Source organism: Chiloscyllium punctatum, chromosome 7 (genome assembly GCF_047496795.1).
Source record: "Chiloscyllium punctatum isolate Juve2018m chromosome 7, sChiPun1.3, whole genome shotgun sequence".
Taxonomy (NCBI): domain Eukaryota; kingdom Metazoa; phylum Chordata; class Chondrichthyes; order Orectolobiformes; family Hemiscylliidae; genus Chiloscyllium; species Chiloscyllium punctatum.
In genome coordinates, this window is record NC_092745.1 from 133,507,058 (window position 1) to 133,523,271 (window position 16,214).

General features: G+C 45.4%; 1 protein-coding gene across 1 annotated transcript in view; it reads left to right on the forward strand.

Annotated features, from left to right (window-relative positions):
- Positions 1-16,214, forward strand: part of tnni3k (TNNI3 interacting kinase) — a 168,455-nt gene that overhangs the window by 88,483 nt on the left and 63,758 nt on the right. Inside the window, exons 17-20 of the mRNA XM_072574886.1 lie at positions 3,941-4,045; positions 5,836-5,888; positions 10,194-10,246; positions 12,213-12,345. Of these exons, the coding sequence (XP_072430987.1) occupies positions 3,941-4,045; positions 5,836-5,888; positions 10,194-10,246; positions 12,213-12,345 (344 nt within the window). The remainder of the gene's footprint in view (positions 1-3,940; positions 4,046-5,835; positions 5,889-10,193; positions 10,247-12,212; positions 12,346-16,214) is intronic.

The window sequence follows — 16,214 nt, forward strand, 5'->3', positions numbered from 1 at the left end:
AGGTTCCTGGGCCCTCCACCTGGTTTAGTCAGAGCTGGTCAAACTGCTTTGTCCAGAGATCGGTTTGTTTCTGCTCCTCATTGTTTTCTTTCAGAACAGAGAAGATGAATGTTCCTGGGAGAGTTGCAAATCCTTTCCACCCTTTTCTCAGCAGCTTTCCTTCTGTCTGTCAGCTTCTATCAGAGCTAAACACTGCTGAAACTCAACGTTTGTTTCCTCTTTACTCAACTCCCCATCCCCATGGGACCCTGAACACATGTGGACTCTTCTCCAAACTGAGGTGTTTACCAGGAATTCGTAAGATCATAACAATTAGGAACAGGAGGAGGCCATTCAGCCCCTTGAGCCTGCTCCACCATTCAATAGGATCGTGACTGATTCAACATTCCTCACATCCACTTTCCTGCCTTTGCTTGTAAGACAATCCCTACATCTCAGGGATCATCCCAAACGAGCCTTCTCTGAACTGCTTCCAATGAAATGATATTGTTTCCTAAATAAGGGGACCAAAACTGCTCACAGTACTCTGATATGGCCTCCCCAGCACCTTGTACAGTTGCAGTAAGCCTTCCCTATCCTTATACTCCAACCCCCTTGAAATAAGGGCCAATATTCCATTACCCTTCCTGATTACCTGCTGCCCCTGGGTGCTAGCTCTCTGTGTTTCATGTACAGGTTCCCCAAGTCCCTTTGTGTTTCAGTTTTCTGCAGGTTTTCTCCATTTACATAATATCCTATACCTTTAGTCTCCCTCCAAAATGAACAACTTCTTATTTTCCCACATTATACTCTGTGTGCCACTGTATCGTCCACTTAGCTAACCTACTTGAAAAGTACTCAACCTGTCTGTCAACTGTTTGTATTCCTCTCACAACCTTCTATTCCCCCTGTTTTTATGGTACCTGCCTAATGTAGCTGCAGTATATTCGCTTCCTTCCTCCCAGTCATTAACGTATATTGTTAACAATTGGGGTACCAGCACTGATCCCTATGGAAGCCCATTGGTCACGGGTCACCAATCTGAAAAAGGCCCCCTTATCCCCACTCGTGTTTCCTGTCCAGGAGTTAATTCCATATTCATGCTACCTCCATCACTGTGTTCTCTTACCTTTTGTGACCTTCTATGATCTACCTTGTCAAATGACTTCTGGAAGAATAAATACGTCATGTCTACTGGTTCCCTTCTATCTATTCTGGTTGAGACTTCCTCGAAAAACTCAAATAAATTACTCAAACATGATTTCCCTTCCATTAAGCCATGCTGACTGTGTTTGTTAGATAAGGATTTTCCTAATGATCTGCTATTACTGCCTTAATAATTGATTCCAATACTTCTCCAACAATAGATATCAGGATAATTGGACTATAGTTACATTGAACATAGAACATTACAGCGCAGTACAGGCCCTTCGGCCCTCAATGTTGCGCCGCCCTGTCATACCAAACTGAAGCTCATCCCACCTACACTATTCCATCTACATCCATTTGCCTGTCCAATGACGACTTAAATGCACTTAAACTTGGTGAATCTACTACTGTTGCAGACAAAGCATTCCATACAATATCGTGGGCCGAAGGGCCTGTACTGTGCTGTATTGTTCTATGTCCTATGTTCTATGTACCCTTACTACTCTCTGCTTTTTATCTCCCTCCCTTTTTGAAAAGAGGTGTCACGTTAACAGTTTCCCAATCCTCCTGTACTTCTTTAGAATCCAACAAGTTGTGGAAAATTAAAACCAATTAGAACCATCCATTCTTTCTGTATTCAATTATCCTTTCAAGTCTTCTCCTTCACTTTGAATTTAAGGAGATATTTCAAAGCATCGCACAAAATGCAACATCCATGCGACACAGGAAAGAGTTTCTGTTTATTTATTCTTTCAAAACACATCACTACTTCCAACAATCTGTTTTGAATCTTCCATTAGTTTCTCCAATCTGTCCACCTAACTGACGTTTCTCAACTCTGGTGAATCTCCTCTGCACCTTCTCCAAGTTAAGGATGGTCAATAAAGGGTGGCCTATCCAGCAATCTCCACATTCCACAAAGGAATAAAAGCATCTGGGATGAATTAGTGACTATTAAAAGTTTAGTGTGACATATTGCTTTTCAGGTTTATGTTTCGATTTACAAAACCAAGGATGCCTTGAGCTTTCACTATCAGGAGACAATATTTTTGCGTTGGTTTTGGGACACCTCCCACCAGTTTCTATCCGAATGTAAGGGCCTTGCCCAGGTGCCAGCAGGGGGCAGCTGGACGCTCCCCAGGAGCACGACCTGGAGGGAACTAGAACAAATCTGGTAAACACACCTTCAGTCGGGTTCACTTGGTGACCTGCTGTTTGTGGGCACATTGCTCCGCTACACCTCATGTGGGAAGTCGTGTGGTATTTGAGATGTGATAAAGCCAAGACAATTTTACTTTTAACCATTGTCCACCACGATTGAACCTGAAAACCCTGCCCAATGTCTTGCAGCTTTTTATTGTCACTGCTTTTGAGTCACCCACCTTTCTTTCTTCTACAGTCAGTCGTTCAAATATTCTGACAAAACAAATAAAAATGCTGGAAATCTGAAGCAAAAACAGAAATTGCTGGAGAACCTCGTGAAGTCTGTCAGCATCTATGGAGAGAAAGCAAAATTAACGGAAGGAATTGTGAAGAAGCATCACTGGGCCTGAAACATTGACTCTGCTTTCTCCCCGCAGATGCTGCCACACCTACAGAGTTTCTCCAGCAATTTCTGCTTTTAATCCAGTGCTGTTGTGGTGTATCTCTCATCTTTCAACCTCCATATACCTCAAGACAACCTGAAACTCTGACACCACCCTTACCTGCTTTAAGCATTGTTCAACCGTCACCATTGTACTCAGTGATCTACATTGACTGTCAGTTCATTTCAATTTTAAACTGTTCATCCTTGCTTTCAATTCCTTCCTTCTCCTCACCTCTCCCTTTCTTTCTAATTTCCTCCAGCTTTACATCAGTTTGAGATCTCAGAGCCTCTCCTGTTCTGGCTTCTCACACATCCCAGATCTCCATTCTCAGACCACTGGCAGCTGTGCTGTATCAATCTGAGCCCAAAGCTCTGCGATTCCCTCCCGAACGTATGAAATGTGTTGCCGGGAAATAAGGTGGAGCTAAGTTCAATTGAGACATTCAAGAGGGAATTGGCTATGTTTTTGGACAGTAATAGTGTGCAAGGATGTGGGGAGAAGGCAGGAGACTGGCGTTGGGTAACAGAGCTTGCATGATGGGATGAATAGTCTCATTCTGTGCCATATTAATTCTATAAACATGTTCACTCCTCCACCTCTAATTCTCCTCCTTTGAGACATTCTTATAACTGCTCTCATTGATCGAACTTTTGCTCAGCTGTCCCTATGCCTCCTTATTAGCTTTTATTGGGAGAGGGATTGAGTTCCGGAACCACGAGGTTATGCTGCAGCTGCACAAAACTCTGGTGCGGCTGCACTTGGAGTATTGTGTACAGTTCTGGTCACCACATTATAGGAAGGATGTGGAAGCTTTGGAAAGGGTGCAGAGAGATTTACTGGGATGTTGCCTGGTTTGAAGGGAAGGTCTTACGAGGAAAGGCTGAGGGACTTCATGCTGTTTTCATTAGAGATAAGAAGGTTGAGAGGTGACTTAATAGAGACATATAAGATAAGCAGTGGACAGTGAGAGCCTTTTATCATGAGGTCGTTGGATAGACATATGGATGTACATGGATTAGTGTCGGTGAGTTGGGCTTCAGATTGGTTTCACAGGTCGGCACAACATCGAGGGCTGAAGGGCCTGGACTGAGCTGTAATGTTCTATGTTATGCATCACACCTTTGATTGACTATGTTCCCATGAAGCACCTCGGAATGTTGAAGCCACAAGTGATTATTTGCATCTTCCAGTTTTCCTTGTTTATATTGCCATTTGATCCACAGAATCATCGATCTACAATCCAAATTAATGATCGCTATTGATGTGGCCAAAGGCATGGAATATCTTCACAACCTGACTCAACCAATCATACACCGAGATCTCAACAGGTACGCTAAGCTAGGCCTCTGGGTCTGGGGAGAGTGCTTCATCTGCCCTGGGATCACTTAAATCCTGCCCTCAGCCTTGTTCACAAAGCCCAGAATTGTTCCACATAGTAATGCAGGCATGAATAAACTTGCAGAATAGGTGTCTAGTTGGTGAATGAATTTCAGTGTCAGATATTGCACGCTGGTGCATGGGCAGGAAGGGTAAGGAGGTCACAAACGATGTGCAGTGTAAGAGCCGAACTGGAGTAGAGGAACAGAAGGATTGAAGGGTGCAGAAGGGGCATAGCTTAAACTTCAGGGCTTCCATTCAATACCAAGATGAGGAGGTCATGAGATGTTGAAAATCTGTCCCTATGAAAGCAGTGGAGACTGCATCGTTAAATATATTGAAGGCCGAGGTACGTAGATTGTTGACTCATTGCAGAGTCAAAGTTTGTTGGGGATAGGCAGGAGTGTGGATTGTGTGAAGCCACAATTAGATAGCCATGATCTTATTAAATCATGCTTAAGGCCGACTCCTGTTTCTAATCCAAGTGTTCATGAGCACTCAGCATGAGAAGAACTGGCACGTAAAACAAACAGAACCAGGGATCATTTCCAAACCGAGAGAATAGAAAAGTAGATATGATATGTTCGGCTTGAATGTAGGGAAAGTGAGATGTTGGAGAACAGAGTCGGGAGTGTGTTGCTGGAAAAGCACAGCAGGTCAGGCAGCATCTGAGGAGCAGGAGAATCGACATTTTGAACATTCCTGATGAAGGGCTTATGCCCGAAATGTCGATTCTCCTGCTCCTCAGATGTTGCCTGACCTGCTGTGCTTTTCCAACACAACACTCCCGACTCTGAGCTTGAATGGAGCCTTGATTAGAATCTTTCTGCAGCATACTGAGTGTTGTATATGGGCTTCAGGACCCTGGATTAAGCATGTGATGATATCATGGAGTTGCACATCACTGGGTATAAATAGTATAGTGTGATCAACGTTTGAACACTCTAGAATGAGACAGCCTCTTGTGAGTACACCTGAAGAAGGTAAATTAATTCTTACCAATGTCATTGTAACGTTATTGCCTGATATGACCAGCATGTATAGCTGTAGTTAATGTTAATGCAAAATGAATAGCGTTCCTTTGAAGTCAAAGTCCGAGGATAGTTTTTAATTTTGTCTTCCCCTCAGCCAGTCTGTCTCAAACTCAAACTTATAAACCCAAATGTTTCTCTCAGAAAGCAGTGAATCTATGGAATACTTTACTGCAGAGGACTGTCGATGTTGGGTCATTAACCATATTCAAGGCTGAGAGAGAGAGAGAGAGAGATGTTTAATCAGGAAGAGAATCAGGATTATGGAGAAATGGCAGGAAAGTGGAGTTGAGGATAATCAGGTCAGTCCTGATCTCACTGTATATCAGAGCGGACTGAATGGGCTCAACGGCCTACTTATGCTCCTAACCTTTACTGACCTTATGGTCCTATAATGTCAAATGAAACCATGTGATCAGAGAAGGAACAGTTTGAGTCTCCATATTAGAAAGAGGATACAGAGGCACCAAAGAGGATTGACAAGGATAACATCAGAACTGAGGACTTACAGTTTCAAACATAACTGATCGAGAAAAGAGAAAGGTCAGGATGACCTGATTGAGGTCTTTAAGATTAGCAGAGGTTTTAAATGATAAAATGTATGTAAGATATTTATATTTATGGGGCACTGGGTACTCTATCAAACTGATGATTCTTATTTAACAATCTATGCATAACATCATGTTTGTCTTTTTTCTTGTGTCTCACAGCCATAACATCCTACTGTACGAAGATGGCCATGCTGTGGTAGCTGATTTTGGAGGTGTGCATTTTGTATTTAAGAATTTGACTGTGACAGGCTTAGGGTTAGGGTTAAGGGTCAGGTTAGGGATAGAGTTAGGGATACGATTAGGGTGATAGGGTTAGGATTAGGGATAGGGTTAGGGTTATGGATTGGGTCAGAGATAGGGTTAGGATTAGGCTTAGGAGAAAGTGAGGATTTCAGATGCTGGAGATCAGAGCTGAAAATGTGTTGCTGGGAAAAGCGCAGCAAGTCAGGAAGCATCCAAGGAGCAGGAGAACCGACGTTTCAGGCATGGTTCCTGAAGAAGGGCTCATGCCCGAAACGTCGATTCTCCTGCTCCTTGGATGCTGCCTGACCTGCTGCGCTTTTCCAGCAACACATTTTCAGTTTAGGATTAGGGATAGAATAGTTTTAGGTTTACAGTTAAGGTTAGGCTGAGGCTGTGTCTTAATCAAAAAGTCTTTATTGAACCAAGCAGAGACTTTTCAACATAGAAATTAGACCTGAAAATGGCTCCGATGCCATATTCCTTAGTTACAGCCATCTTCTGTGTGACTTTGATACAGTGGGCATGTCACTGGATTGGCTATTTCTCTGGAGGCGTGGGCTGAAATCCTGCCTCAACAGGTGAGGGAGTTAAATTCAATCAATAAATCTGAAACTAGAGTACGTTTGTTTTAATTAGTCACTCATGGGACGTGGGTGTCATTGGCTGGGCCAACATTTGCCTGTCCCTAGTTGCCCTTGATAAGGTGGTAATGTGTTACCTTCTTGAACCATTGCAGTCTATCAGAGTCCTCTGTTTTCATGCCTGTTTCCTTTCTAGCAGTTGTTACAATGTCATGGTCTGCAGGACCATTACACTCAGCAGCTGAGGGTCAACCCCATTGCAGTGGGTTTGGAGCCACATTTAGTCCAGATCAGTTTCTGTTCCTGAAGAGAGAGTCATCCAGCTGGGTTTTTACAACAATTAGCAATGTGCTCCTCCTTAGACTCTTAATTCCTGATTTTCATTGGATTCAAATTCCATCATTTGCCATAGTGGGATTTGAACTCCAGTCCCCAGAACATGACCAGTGTCTCTGGAGTAATAGTGTGATGATAATATCTCTAAGCCATCATTTTACCAATGACACATGACCATGAAACCATCATCATTTGTAATGATTGTAATTTGTTAGATCAGCCTCTTGTTCCCAGTAAAGAAGGAAATCTGCTGTCCTTACCTGCTCTGTGACTCCAGATCGACAGCAATGTGTGAATTTGTACTGCCCTCTGACCTGACCCTGCAAGCCGCTCAGCTCAAGGGAAAGTTCAGGTGGCAAGGAAATGTTAGCCCTGTCAACACTGTCCACATCCCATGGAGGAATGAATCAAAGGAAAATCTCATTATAATTCACCCCAGTGGTTTGGAAACTTGCCAATGTAACATGTTTATTTAATAAAAAGAAGGCGCTAAAACTAAGTAACAATTAGCTTAACATATCATTGGGAAAATGCTAGTCTGTTATAAAGGAAATGAGAGCGGAGCATTTAGAAATGTAGAGTCACCCCGAAATGTAGAGTATGTCCAAGCAGAGGTAGCATGGCTTCATGAAGGGGATATCATGCCTGCTACCAAAGTTCATTGAAGAGCTAGCAAGCAGGATAAATGAAGGTGAAGCAGTGGATGTAATATAGTTGGATTTTCAGAAGGTGTTTGATGTGATACCAAACGTTAAGCTCATGGTAGTGGAGGTAGTTTATCAGCAAGGATTCAGGATTAGCTAACAAATAGAAGCTCGAGAGTTTGGATATATTGAACATTGTACAGTACAGTGCAGGAACATGCCCTTCACCCCACCGACCACAATCTCATTCTGAACAAATCCCATTGTACAAGGGCTGTATCCCTCTATTTCCTGTCTGTTTGCTTGTCTGTCTAAATACCCTTAAATGTTGTTATTATATCAGCTTCTCACATCTCCCCTGGCAGCACTTTCCAGGCACCTATCACCTTCTGTGGAAAAAACTTGCCTCCTATATCTCCTCTAAACTTTCCCCTCTCACCGTAAACCTGTACCCTCGAGTATTTGACCTTTCCACCCTGGGAAGAAGACTCTGACTAGCCACCCTATCCATGCCTCCCGTTAGTTTATGTACATCAGCCCGACTCTCAGCATCTGACACTCTAGAGAAGACAATCCACATTTGACCAATCTCTCCTTGTAGTTAATATCCTCCAATCCATGCCGTATCCTGGTAAACCTTTTTAACACCCTCTCCAAAGCCTCAACATCCTTTCAAAAATGTGGGGACCAGAACTACACACAATCCTCCAAATATTACATAACTAAAGTTGAATACAGCTGCAATGTGACTTACCAACGTTTATACTCAATGCCCTGACCAATGAAGGCCAGCATGGCAAATGCCTTCTTACCGCTGTATCCTCTTGCGTTGCCACTTTCAGGGAGCTATGGAGTTGCACCCTAAGATCTCTCTGTACATTGATGCTCCTAAGGGTCCTGCCATTTACTGTATCCCTTCCTCTTGCATTTGTCCTCCCAAAATGCATCACCTCACACTAGTCTGGAGTAAACTCCATCTGCCAGTTCTCTGCCTATCTTTGCGACTGATCTGTATCTTACTGTATCCTTTGATAACCTTCCTTACTACCCACAGCTCCACCAATTTTTGTATCTTCTGCAAACCTACTAATCAGACCTACATTTTTATCCAACTCATTGACATTTATCACAAACAAGAGGTCCCAGCACTGAGTTGGACCGAAGGTTTTATTTCTGTGCTGGATGTCTCTATTAGTCTATTACACTGATTCTTGCAGAACACCACTGGTCCTAGACATCCAGTCAGAAAAACACGCTTCCCCAGCTCCCTCTGAATCCTATGACCAATCCAATTTTGTACCCATCTTGCCAACTCACTGTAGATCCCATGTGCCTTAATCTCCTGTTGAAGCCTACCATGAGAGACCTTATGAAATTCTTCAGTAAGGTCACTGTAGACAACATCTTACCCTCATCAATTATCTTTGTCACTTCCACAATCAGGTTTGTGAGGCAAGACCTCTCCCATATAAAGCCACACTGACTATCCCGAAAAAATCCATTCTTTTCCAAATGCAAGTAAATCCTGTTCCTAATATTCTTCTCCAATAATTTCCCAACTACAGATTTAAAACTCACTGGCCCAGAATTTCCAGGATTATCCGGGATTTTTTAAACAAAGGAACAACACTCACTATTCTCCAGTCTTCTGGGGACTCACCAGTGGCAAAAGAGGATCTAAAGACCTCTGTCAAAGCTCCATCAATCATCACCCTTGCCTCGGTCAGTAACCTGGGATAGATCCCATCAGGCCCTGGGGACTTAGCTATGTTTTATAAGACACCCAACATTTCCTCCTCCTTAATATTGACATGCCATAGAATATCAACATCCTTCTCCCCACTCTTACCATCATCCATGGCCCTCTCCTTGGAGAATTTCCATGTGAAGTACTCGTTAAGGACCTCACCCACTTCCTGTGGTTCCACACATAGATTCCCTCCTTTGTCCTTGAGTGGACCTACCCTTTCCCTCGTTACTTTCTTGCTCCTAATACACTTATAACCTGCTTGTGTTTTCTCCTTAATCCTACTTGCCAAGGGCATTTTGTGGCCACCTTTAACCTTCCTAATTCCTTGTTTCATTTAGATTCCTCAAGGACCTTGTCTGTGGTTGGAGTTTTAGTAAAACTGTTATGTTGGCTGCAGACGCTGCAGGATATTGGATTATTGAGAATATTTTATACACATTGTGCAATCTTCAAGCCACATAACTATCTGGAATTGAGTCCGAAGGAAGCTCTGGGTCAATATGATTTAATTTATTTAATCATTGGCTGCGGAGGTTGTTGGCTCAGCCAATCCCTGTTCCCGGGTGATTGATGAGCTGTCTTTCTGAACCACTGCAGACCATGGTGCACAGGGAAATTCACAGTGTCCTTACACAGGGGATTCTAGGGCTTTGACCCAGTGACAGTGAAAGAAAGGCAAAATATTTCCAAGTCAGGATAGTGAGTGCCTTGGAAGGCAACCTGCAGGGAGTGGTGTTCCCATGTATCTGCTGCCGTTGTCCTTCAGGGTGGGAGTGGCCATGGATTTGGAAGGTGCCGCTGATTTTCTGCAGTGCATCTTGGAATAGCACACATAGAGGGAGTATAAATGTATGAATCCTACTTGTGTAATGGATAAACTCTAATCTCTGTTTACTGTTTGATCATTATATCTGTGAATTCATGTCTGTAATGAACCTGCTGAAAGGCTACCTGTATTTTTAGAATCCAGATTCCTTTTGTCAATGGACGAAGACAACATGACAAAGCAGCCAGGGGTAAATTAAAAATCTTCAAAACCTTCCATTTCCCTGCCCCTCCCTAACTACATCACCTCCTCCAGCCCCTACACACCCTACCCATCTCTGTAATCCCCCTATACCCCTCCCTATCTCTGTAACCCCCTCCAGCCCCTACACCCCCTCCCTATCTCTGTAACCCCCTCCAGCCCCTACACCCCCTCCCTATCTCTGTAACCCCCCCTATAGCCCCTCCCTATCTCTGTAACCCCCTCCAGCCCCTACACCCCCTCTCTATCTCTGTAACCCTCTCCAGCCTCTACACCCCCTCCCTATCTCTGTAACCCTCCCTACACCCCCTCCCTATCTCTGTAACCCTCCCTACATCCCCTCCCTATCTCTGTAACCCCCCCTACACCCCCTCCCTATCTCTGTAACCCCCCCTATAGCCCCTCCCTATCTCTGTAACCCCCTCCAGCCCCTACACCCCCTCCCTATCTCTGTAACCCCCCCTACACCCCCTCCCTATCTCTGTAACCCCCCCATACCCCCTCCCTATCTCTGTAACCCCCTACACCCCCTCCCTATCTCTGTAACCCCCTCCAGCCCCTACACCCCCTCCCTATCTCTGTAACCCCCCCTATAGCCCCTCCCTATCTCTGTAACCCCCTCCAGCCCCTACACCCCCTCTCTATCTCTGTAACCCCCTCCAGCCTCTACACCCCCTCCCTATCTCTGTAACCCCCCCTACACCCCCTCCCTATCTCTGTAACCCCCCCTATACCCCCTCCCTATCTCTGTAACCCCCTACAACCCCTCCCTATCTCTGTAACCCCCTCCAGCCCCTACACCCCCTCCCTATCTCTGTAACCCCCCCACACCCCCTCCCTATCTCTGTAACCCCCTCCAGTCCCTACACCCCCTCTCTATCTCTGTAACCCTCTCCAGCCCCTACACCCCCTCCCTATCTCTGTAACCCCCCCTATACCCCCTCCCTATCTCTGTAACCCCCTACAACCCCTCCCTATCTCTGTAACCCCCTCCAGCCCCTACACCCCCTCCCTATCTCTGTAACCCCCCCACACCCCCTCCCTATCTCTGTAACCCCCTCCAGTCCCTACACCCCCTCTCTATCTCTGTAACCCTCTCCAGCCTCTACACCCCCTCCCTATCTCTGTAACCCCCTCCAGCCCCTACACCCCCTCCCTATCTCTGTAACCCTCCCTACATCCCCTCCCTATCTCTGTAACCCCCCCACACCCCCTCCCTATCTCTGTAACCCCCCCTACACCCCCTCCCTATCTCTGTAACCCCCTCCAGCCCCTACACCCCCTCCCTATCTCTGTAACCCCCTACACCCCCTCCCTATCTCTGTAACCCCCCCATATCCCCGCCCTATCTCTGTAACCCCCCCCCCACACCCCCTCCCTATCTCTGTAACCCCCCCATTTCCCCTCCCTATCTCTGTAACCCCCCCCCACACCCCCTCCCTATCTCTGTAACCCCCCCCCCACACCCCCTCCCTATCTCTGTAACCCCCCCCACACCCCCTCCCTATCTCTGTAAGCCCCTCCCTGTTGTGGTCTCTGATGTACATTGGTCGAGGCAGCCCCCTCCTCTGTTTGAGCTCTGGGACACGTGGGTACAGTTTGTAGAGTTGGTCAGTTTTCATTAGCTCTGTCTGCAGCCTTTGTTTATAATCATTGACATTTGGTAAACCATCACAGAAAGAACATGAATTCTCAAATAATGGATGATTAATATCCTGGATTCTGCTGGAAGCAATATACAAACATGGAGTCAAACCTTAGGTGCATTGAGAAGACATCACTATTGTTTTTAAAAATATAGATACTTTCATTTACTAACTCTTAAAATATGATAGGTGGGAAAATTGTCTGTTTGGGGAATTTAGTGGGGGATTGAGATGAAGGAGGTTTTATGTTAAAACTGTTGCTGTCTCTGTTTGGCGAACTCTGACGGACTGTGTGTGTGTGCCGAACAGAACCTGCGCTGGATGGCTCCTGAAGTATTCACACAGTGTACCCGTTACACCATCAAAGCCGACGTGTTCAGTTATGCCCTGTGTCTGTGGGAGCTGCTGACTGGAGAAATCCCCTTTGCCCACCTCAAACCTGGTGAGTTCAATCCAACCCTGGAGTGGGAAAGGAAAGACTGGGTGATTGAAGTTAATTTCAAACATTTATTCTGGGGATGTAGGTGTCACTGGCTCAACCAGCACCTATCACCTGTCTCTAACTGACCTTGAACTTGCAAGGACTACTTCAGAGTCAAGCGCAATGCCGTGGGTCTGGAGTCACATGTAGGCCGGACTGGGGTAAGGTCAGCAGATTTCTTTCTCTGAACAACAGCAGCACAGTGTAGCTTTAGCGATAATCACTATTAGCTTTCCATTGGAGTTTGTTGATTGAATTAAAATTCCACCAGCTGCAGTGAACGGATTTCCAGCAGTATCCCCAAAACATCAGCCCAAACCTCGGAGTTATTAAGACTAGCTGACGGTGCAGCTTCCAACAACAATAATCAGAGACCGCACACCATGCACAGCCCACTCAGAAGGGTGGCATGGTAGCTCAGTGGTTAGCACTGCTGCCTCACAGCACCAGGGACCCGGCTTTGATTCCAGACTCGGGCGACTGTCTGTGTCTGTGTGGACTTCCTCCCACATTCTAAAAAGATGTGCCGGTCAGGGTGAATTGGCCCATAGTGTTAGCTGCATTAGTCAGAGGGGAATGGGTCTGGGGTGGGTTGCTCTTCGGAGGGACGGTGTGGACTTGTTGGACTGAAGGGCCTGTTTCCACACTGTAGAGAATCTAATCTAACAAAAGGGATGTTTTGAGGTTTGGAAAGTCAAATCAAGGTAGAAGTTTCACGGTGAATGGTAGAGCCTTAAGGACTGCAGTACAACAGAGGGACCTTGGAGCTCAGATGCATGGTTCTCTGAAAGTGGAGTCACAGATAGACAGAGCAGTGAGGAAGGCTTTTGACACACTGACCTTCATCAGTCAGGGCACTGAGTATAGAAGTTGAGAAGTGATGTTATAGTTGTACAGGGCGTTGGTGTGGCCGCACTTGGACAATGTGTTCAGTTTTGGTCACCTTGCTATAGGAAGGATGTTATTAAACTGGAAAGAGTGCAGAAGAAATTTACAAGGATGTTGCCTGGACTCAAGAGTCTGAGTTATAGGGAAAGGTTGGACAAGAGAAGACTTTTTCTTTAGAGTATAGGAGACTGAGGGGGTGTATAAGATCATGAGAGGCCTGGATATGGTGAATGCACTCAGTCCTTTTTCCCAGGGTTGGGGAATTGAGGACTAGAGGGCATCTGTTTAAGGTTAGAGGGAAAAGAATAAAAGGGAACCTGAGGGGTAATACAGAGAGTGGTACGCATATGGAATGAGCTGCCAGTGGAAGTGGTTGGGACGGGTACATTAACAACATTTAAAAAGCATTGGGACAAATACATAGTGTCACAAAGCTAATCCCTTTCTTTTCTGAAAGCTGTTCCTTGGCTCAAGGAGACTCTGTTCTTGATTTTTTTCAGAGAGGTAATAAGCCAGGCTGGGTTCCGATCAGTCTGGTTTTGTACAGAGATAGAAAGGATTTTGAGAAAAAGATTTATATGTAAACAGATGAGACTTCAAGCCAAAGTGGTCATGTTTTTAGAAGTGACCTGTATAATGAAAGGGGAGTGGTCAGCTCTCTAGCTATCTGAGCTGAGCAGTTTATTGTTCAGTCTGACCTGGTGAGGAGTCCAACAGTGAGCTGTGTGGAAACTCTCTCTCTCTCTCTCTCTCTCTTTCGGCCCTTCAACTTCAACCTGTAAGCATGTGTTCCATTTATACTGGTTTTTAAGGGGGTTTGCTTATTGAGACTGTTGTGTATATTTGGAACAGCATGATTAAGTCTAGTTTGGATAGAGTGCGTTCTGTAGAGAATTTTTATTCTGTTCTTTGTGTTTTGTTGTGTAATTTTGAGAAAAACTTTTTTGTCTGTTTTAAAATTTTTTAGTCTACCTAGCTAACTTATTCCGGTTAATGTTCACTGTACACTCACCAAAACAAATTGCAAAGTTATGGTCTGGGACTGCCTGCGTAAGAATGTTCTGAGTGGTCTGGCCTAGTCCATAAGGAGAAAGTGAGGACTGCAGATGCTGGAGATCAGAGTCGAGAGTGTGATGCTGGAAAAGCACAGCAGGTCAGGCAGCATCCGAGGAGCAGGAGAATCAACGTTTCGGGTATAAGTCCTTGATCAGGAATGAGGCTTGTGGGCCGGGGGGGGGGTGGGTGAGAGATAAATGGGAGGGGGTGGGGTTTGGGGGAAGGTAGCTGGGAATGCAATAGGTGGATGAAGGTGATGGGTCAGAGGGAGCAGGTCCAAAGGGCAGTGCCGAGTTGGAGGCTTGAGACTGAGATAATGTCGGGGAAAGGGAAATGAGGAAGCTGTTGAAATCCACATTTATCCTGTATGGTACAGGGTCCCAGGCGGAAGATGAGGCATAGAACATAGAACATAGAACAATACAGCACAGAACAGGCCCTTTGGCCCACGATGTTGTACCGAACATTTGTCCGAGCTTAAGCACCTATCCATGTACCTATCCAATTGACGCTTAAAGGTCACCAATGATTCTGACTCTGCCACTCCCACAGGCAGCACATTCCATGCCCCCACCACTCTCTGGGTAAAGAACCTACCCCTGACATCCCCCCTATACCTTCCACCCTTCGCATTAAATTTATGTCCCCTTGTAACACTCTGTTGTACACGGGAAAATGTTTCTGACTGTCTACTCTATCTATTCCCCTGATCATCTTATAAACCTCTATCAAGTCACCCCTCATCCTTCACCGTTCCAATGAGAAAAGGCCTAGCACTCTCAACCTATCCTCGTACGACCTATTCTCCATTCCAGGCAACATCCTGGTAAATCTTCTCTGCACCCTCTCCAAAGCTTCCACATCTTTCCTAAAATGAGGCGACCAGAACTGCACACAGTACTCCAAATGTGGCCTTACCAAGGTCCTGTACAGCTGCAACATCACTTCACGATTCTTGAATTCAATCCCTCTGCTAATGAACGCTAATACACCATAGGCCTTCTTACAAGCTCTATCCACCTGAGTGGCAACTTTCAAAGATCTATGAACATAGACCCCAAGATCCCTCTGCTCCTCCACCTTACTAAGAACCCTACCATTAACCCTGTATTCCGCATTCTTATTTGTTCTTCCAAAATGGACAACCTCACACTTGACAGGTTTGAACTCCATCTGCCACTCCTCAGCCCAGCTCTGCATCATATCTAAGTCCCTTTGCAGCCGACAACAGCCCTCCTCACTATCCACAACTCCACCAATCTTCGTATCATCTGCAAATTTACTGACCCACCCTTCGACTCCCTCTTCCAAGTCATTAATAAAAATTACAAACAGCAGAGGACCCAGAATTGATCCTTGCGGAACTCTACTTGTAACTGGGCTCCAGGCTGAATATTTACTATCTACCACCACTCTCTGACTTCGACCGGTTAGCCAGTTTTCTATCCAACTGGCCAAATTTCCCTCTATCCCATGCCTCCTGACTTTCCGCATAAGCCTACCATGGGGAACCTTATCGAATGCCTTACTAAAATCCATGTACACTACATCCACTGCTCTACCCTCATCCAAATGCTTGGTCACCTCCTCAAAGAATTCAATAAGACTTGTAAGGCAAGACCTACCCCTCACAAATCCGTGCTGGCTGTCCCTAATCAAGCAGTGTCTTTCCAGATACTCATAAATCCTATCCCTCAGTACCCTTTCCATTACTTTGCCTACCACAGAAGTTAGACTAACTGGCCTGTAATTCCCGGGGTTATCCCTATTCCCTTTTTTGAACAGGGGCACAACATTTGCCTCTCTCCAGTCCCCTGGTACCACCCCCATTGACAGTGAAGACAAAAAGATCATTGCCAACGGCTCTGCAATTTCCTCTTTTGCTT